The following is a 6517-nucleotide window of genomic DNA, read 5'->3' as shown; positions in this document are numbered from 1 at the left end:
CGCAGGCACAGCGGGGGTGATGATCTCCCTGAGCCGTATCCTCACCAAGCTGCTGCTCCCTGACGAGCGGGCCAGCACGCTCATCTTCTTCCTGGTCTCGGTGGGTCTGGAGCTGCTGTGTTTTCTGCTGCACCTGCTGGTGCGCCGCAGCCGTTTTGTGCTCTACTACACCACGCGGCCACGTGACAGCCGCCCAAACCGGGGCGGCTACCGCGTGCACCATGATGTCGCCGCCGGGGACATCCACTTCGTAAGTGCATGCTGGGAGTTGGGTGGCCTAGCCTGACCTTCCCTGAGCTGCGTGGGTTTCCCACGACAGGCTCTGCCGAGTTCCTCACTGGCCTCTGTCTTGTTTCTGGGATCTCAGACCCTCTCGTTCCCTAGACTTGTTTCCACCTTCCCTGATAGAAAAGATGGTCTGTGGCCCTCCCACCAGCTGTGGCACCCCACATCTGTGGTCTGAGATCACATCTCACCTACCCTACACAAAACTCCTTGTTGGGACAACAGGAGGTGGAGACTCTTTTCTGCCCACTCAGCCACTCTGCTCTAACCTGGAGGAGACAGGAGAGAAACCAAAGTTCCCTGTCTCCTTGGGCTCCAGCTATGGACAGGGAGAAGAGCTCAGGGATGTGGCAGAATCCCTTAGAGTCCCATGAAGAGGAACCCCAGATCCAACCAGGAAGCATGGGTTCAAAGGAAAACAGAAGACAGCGCTTCCCTCCATCACAGCACCTCTCCCCGGTGCCCCCGCACAGCTAGCCCCATGGTGGCCTTAATACCACTAGATGAGCAGAAGCCTGCTAAGTAAGCTAGTTTGCTCTCCTGGGGAGCTTAGATGCCCTCTGGTGGCCACAGTGCTGCATAACCATCTAGGGCTCAGGGCTGACAGCTTCAAGCCAGGTGGAGGGAACAGGGCAGGTGGACATTGGCCACTGGGTACCTCAGTTTCAACAAAATTGAACTAGGATGGTCACGCAAGGGCTTTGCTGCAGAAGTCTGAGTTATCTTGATAAGTGCATACAGCAGGTGCTAACCTAATGTCCACCCGAGTATGGCACTCTCTCCTGTTTGCCCTGGATACCCAACCCATGCCATCCTTCATCCCTTTCTATCCAGGAACACCAAGCCCCAGCCTTGGCCAGCAGCGGGTCCCCAAAGGACAGCCCAGCCCATGAGGTGACCAGCAGCGGGGCCTATATGCGTTTTGATGTGCCTCGGACACGAGTCAAACGGAATTGGCCCACCTTCAGAGGTGAGGGTGAGGCCCTGTGGGGTCCAACCACCCGGTTGACTTTTGCCCAGGCTGGAGGCGGCAGGGCCTTCATGGGCACTGCCCTCTGACCTGCCTCATTTCCCCAGCCCTGATGTTGCATCGCTATGTGGTGGCACGGGTCATTTGGGCTGACATGTTGTCCATTGCGGTGACCTACTTCATCACACTGTGCCTGTTTCCTGGCCTGGAATCTGAGATCCGCCACTGCGTGCTGGGCGAGTGGCTGCCCATCCTGGTCATGGCCGTGTTCAACCTGTCGGACTTTGTGGGCAAGGTGAGCCACCGGGTGGCTTTGGGAGTCCCGAGGAGGCTCAGGCCCCTCTAGAATAACCCCAAGCTGAGGGCACATGTGGGTTCCAGATGTGTGGAGGTGGCAGCTATGCAATGTCACAGATTCTAACACTGCCCCTTAGTGGGTGGCTCCTGCCTGATCCTGCATGATGCATCTCTAGCTGGGCCCAGCTCCCAATCCTCCTGCCTCATGCTTAACAGTGCATCCTTGGAGTCATTCTCTGAGGATGACACAGATGCAGGCTACCAGAGGGCCAGAAGTGGCTCAAAGGGGACAGAAGCTGGGCAGCAGGTCATCTACTACATGAGTAGATGGGATTGGCAGTCGCAGTTTGAGCTGGAGAAGGATCCCAGCCACCATGCAACTCAGAGATGAGCCACGTCTGTGGTAGGTGTTACTGCTGCTTCATGGGGTCTAGGGGATGGAACCCAGGGTCTTTTATTGGCTAGGTAAGTGCTCTACCACTGAACTACCCTGCCCCCAGCCCCTCACTGGGGGAGTCTAGGCAGGTGTTCTGCCACTGAGCCATACCCCAGCACCTCACTGGGGGATCCTAGGTAGGTGCTCTACCACTGAGCCATACCCTAGCCCCTACACTGGGGGATTCTGGGTCGGTGCTTTACCACTGAGCTATGCCCTCAGTCCCTCTCTAGAAGATTCCAGGCAGGTGCTATACTGCTGAGCCATGTTCTCAGCCCCTTACTGGGGGATTCTAGGCACTCTTAACTATTGAACTACAGCCCAACTTGGTCTTTTCTTAACAAAAGAAAAACCTGAAGCCAGAGAAGTGAAGTCATTTACCCAGAATAATACAGTTAAGATATCCAGAGGGAAGCAAGACAGTGGAAATGCAAGTTCAGTGTGGGCAACTTTGTGAGACCCTGTCTCAAAATAAAGTGAAAGAAAAGAAAGGCTAAAGAAGACATAGCTCGCCAGGAGAGCACCTGCCTAGAATCCCCCAGTGAGGGGCTGGGGTGTGGCTCAGTGGTAGAGTACCTCCCTAGAATCCCCCAGTGAGGGACTAGGGGTGTGGCTCAGTGGTAGAGCTTCCGCCTAGAATCCCCCAGTGAGGGGCTGGGGTGTGGCCTGTCAGTAGAGTCCTTGCCTAGCATGTGCTAGGCCTTCTCTTCCATCACCACTACTACAGAGTTCAATATATATAGTTGATCGGCCTTTTCGAGTAAGCTGAACAGAGCAGTGTCCTGTGTTTGAACTGGACAAAGCCAAGAATATCTGAGAACATGGTGTGGCCAGAGGGTGTGGTAGAGAGGCTGGCTGGAGGCCAGGTGGGTAACCCACACTCCCGGCTCCCTGCAGATCCTGGCGGCCCTGCCTGTGGACTGGCAGGGTACTCACCTGCTTGCCTGCTCGTGCCTGCGTGTGGTCTTCATCCCCCTCTTCATCTTGTGCGTCTACCCCAGCGGCATGCCCACCCTCCGCCACCCTGCCTGGCCCTGCGTCTTCTCACTGCTTATGGGCATCAGCAATGGCTACTTTGGCAGTGTACCCATGATCCTGGCAGCGGGTAAAGTGAGCCCCAAGCAGCGGGAACTGGCAGGTAAGACCCGCTGCATTGAGGGACTCCTGGGGCTTCCTCTCAACAACTTGATGCCCCTCTAGTGGGGACACTGAGGCCTGCAGAAACCAAGGGCAACCAGTGAGTGAGAAGATAACGTTTGGTTCCAAGGGTCAAATCACAGAGAAGTTGTAGCTGTGGGAACTCTCAGTCATTTCATTCACGCATTCTACTATTTGCGGGTGCCGGTATGCCAGGCACCCTCCTAGACAGTGGAGACATGATGCTGCCCACATTTGCAGTTACAGGGCCAAGATGGAGACAAGCCAAGAAACAAAAAGATAAGAAACAGATGTGATGGGTTACATGGAGATAAGTCCTAGGAATCTGTCAGTCTGAGAAGCGGGGGTACATGCAGGAATGGGAGGGAGTGCCATGTAAAAAGCAGTCTTGGAAGATGGCACTGAGGAGGTAGCATTTGAGCAAAAACCTGGAGGAAGTGATGAGGGAGTCAGTCACAGAAAGAAGTCATGGAGTAAAGGCCCCAAGGCAGGTGGTAGAAGGAAAGGCAGGGGAGGGAGAGGAAAGAGGGAAAACAAGTAGGCACCGCCTGGGGTACTCCAGTGGGACATCCCTAAAAGACCCTAAGATGGGTCAGCGGGTCCCCAAGAAGGCATGGTTATACAGGGTGTCACAGGTTATACAGGTGTCACCGCAGTGCACACCTGAGAAGCCATTTCCAGGGATTGTCTAGCTCAGTGTGACCTCAGCTCCCGTGGTTGCGTGACCTCAGCTCCCGTGGTTGCCCCTCACCTCCTGCTCAAGTCAGTCTTGTCCACAGGGAACACCATGACCGTGTCCTACATGTCAGGATTGACGCTGGGCTCTGCCGTGGCTTACTGCACCTACAGCCTCACACGAGATGCCCACAGCAGTTGCTTCCACACGGCTACTGCCAACGATTCCATCCCCATTGGCCCGTGACCCAGGCCCGCCTGGCCCTGCCCACCATCCAGGGAGGGCTGCTCGGGCCAGCCACCTCAAGGCCTGAGGACCCCTCCCACCCCTGCCTCAGTGCCTGTGGGGCCCTGGCCTCCTCCTAAGCCACTAACGCCACCTTGTCACCTCGGTCCAGCTGCCCACTGTAGTTGGAATATGTCTCCACCACCTCAGGCTCTGCCCACCTGTGTCCTGTGTTTGGTCAGACACCTGCCCTTCACTTTCCGTCTGTGTCCAGAGGTCCCAACATTAGCCACACTAACGTGGTGGGGTCAGTCAGACTCAACAGCCACCAGGATGGCAGACTGCACATCTGAGTGTCCTCCATCCCTGTGACCTGCTGTGGGGTCTTCTATATCGGTTTCATTATTTGGGGCAGAAGGTCCCTCCTCCTGGATATTAAAAATCTTAGAGGAGAGGGATGGTCCTAGCCTCATTCTGACCCCTCCCTGTTCTCAGATACTGCTTTGCCTCCCCCACCCTCACCCCCAAAGCATTGGAAAAATTAGTCCTGGCCTTACACAGGCCATAATAACAGAGGTCATGAGAGAGCTGACCTGGGTGCACCCGTCTCCGGTGGACATACCCATGCACCCCAGCCAAGGGCTGTGCCTGACAGTAGCCCTCGGCCCATCCATAGCAACCAGATAGCTGAGGTCTGTTCCTGACCTAGGCCTAGATTCCCCCATTCCAAACTGACCAGACACAGTTTGAGACTGGCAAGTAGCAGGGAGCTGGGGAGTGGGGGTAACTGAATGGCCATGTTGGCTCTGGGGCCTCCGGCAAAAGACAGCTTTCAAATAGGAAGGACATTTGCCTCCATATGCCCCAGACCCAGCTGTGACCACTGTGTACCAACACCTGCTCTGTCCTGTCCACCCATGTGTCCACTGACTACCGCACTGGCCATTAAAGATGGCAGACTGCCCACCGCTGTCCCTCAGGAGGTGTTTGTGGGAGGGGGACTGAGCTACTGGGAGTGGGATGAGGAGGTAAAGTGGTATCCTGGTGGGGCAAGCTCTCCCCATAGTACTAAGACCTCTGTGGTCCTGCCCTGGTGTTTCTAGATGTGGTGGGTCAGGTGCCTGTCCATGTGACGGGCACGCTGGGGCTTGTAACAGCCTTAGTGACCTTTGAACTCATAAGGATGGTGGGGTGGAGAGAGCAGCATTTGGCTCAGGGGGGTTGGAACACAAAGATGAGGGTGGGTTGGTCCCTGACCCAACCCCTAGGGGTAGGAGGCTCCAAAGCCTTTTAGGTGCAGGCCCAGCTCTGGTAGCAATTTGGAGATTGTGTGTGGGTTCTCACTGAATTTGCAGCTCAGTATTAAGGCTAGACTCACTGGCCAGTGAGCCCCCAGAATCCTCAATCACCATGCCCTGGTCATGCCCAGCTTTTTTAGCTGGGTGCTGGGAATTCAAACTCAGATCCTCAGGCTTACATAACAAATGCTTCTACCCACTGAGCAATCTCTCCAGCTCCACATTCTTTCACTTGGGTACCCAAGAAGTGGGATGGGGAAATGGATCTTGGAGGAGGGTCAATTAAATACCAGCCCTGTAGCCTTGAGTACCCAGCTGGCCCACCTCAGGAGTCACAACCACAGGGTAATGGTGATGTCACCGGCAGCAACCAGGTGGTGCCAGTGTTGTTCTTTCTGGGATGCTGCTTTGTGGTGCCCACCCAACCATGAAGCCTTTATGTTCGTTAACATGTCACCGCCATGTACTCTTCCACAACTGTGAAATAGAAAAGCCCAGAATGAGGTCTGCAGCCACTCATGGAGACCCATACTTGGGATTGGGCAGCAGCCAGTACTCCCCAACTCAGTCTCCCCAGACCCCCGAGATTGGAGGCCAGAACTGTCACACCTCCTTGACAAAGGTGTGTTACCACCCCACCCAGATGTGGGCTTGGGCCTACTTAGACCTTCGGCTGCAGGTTCTGGGCATTGGGTTCTTGAGGTTTCGGGGTAAATTTTTTGTGCTGTGTGTGTGTGTGTGTGTGTGTGTGTGTACATGTGGAGGGCAGAAGACATCCTCAAGTGTCCTTCAGTGACTGTCTACCCCTTTTTTGTTTATTTTGAGATAGGGCCTAACTATGTAGACCAGGCTGGCCTGAAACTCAGAGATCTACCTGCCTGCCTCTGCCTCCACAGTACTGGGCACCACAACGCCAGTTTTTTGTTTTGTTTAATTAACACATGTTCTGGGGATTGAAACTCGGGCAGGCACTTTACAGTTTTGTGTAGTTCCTCAGCTAAATTTGCTCAAATTTAGGTACCTACCTGTGGCCAGGGACTACAAGAGGGTCCAGTCTCTGGTCTCTCTCCACCTTGGTGTTCTAGAATAAGAACAAAGACGCTGAGCCCCCAGACAGACACTGATTACCATCCCAATCCTTCCTTGAAATGAACCACTCCAAGCCACGGTAT

The 6517-nt window shown here is 54.9% G+C and overlaps 1 protein-coding gene across 1 annotated transcript in view; it reads left to right on the top strand.

The window, feature by feature from the left end:
- Window positions 1-6048, top strand: part of Slc29a4 (solute carrier family 29 member 4) — a 23751-nt gene extending 17703 nt beyond the window's left edge. Inside the window, exons 7-11 of the mRNA XM_008851376.3 lie at window positions 6-250; window positions 1120-1255; window positions 1363-1550; window positions 2886-3126; window positions 3926-6048. Coding sequence (XP_008849598.1) covers window positions 6-250; window positions 1120-1255; window positions 1363-1550; window positions 2886-3126; window positions 3926-4068 — 953 coding nt within the window. The 3' untranslated portion in view covers window positions 4069-6048. The remainder of the gene's footprint in view (window positions 1-5; window positions 251-1119; window positions 1256-1362; window positions 1551-2885; window positions 3127-3925) is intronic.
- The last annotated feature ends 469 nt before the right edge of the window (window positions 6049-6517 follow it).

The sequence above is a fragment of the Nannospalax galili genome, unplaced genomic scaffold (genome assembly GCF_000622305.1).
Source record: "Nannospalax galili isolate Female #2095 unplaced genomic scaffold, S.galili_v1.0 scaffold664, whole genome shotgun sequence".
Classification (NCBI taxonomy): domain Eukaryota; kingdom Metazoa; phylum Chordata; class Mammalia; order Rodentia; family Spalacidae; genus Nannospalax; species Nannospalax galili.
The sequence above is the reverse complement of the archived record's forward strand: the minus strand, read 5'-3'. Positions and strand labels throughout refer to the sequence as shown.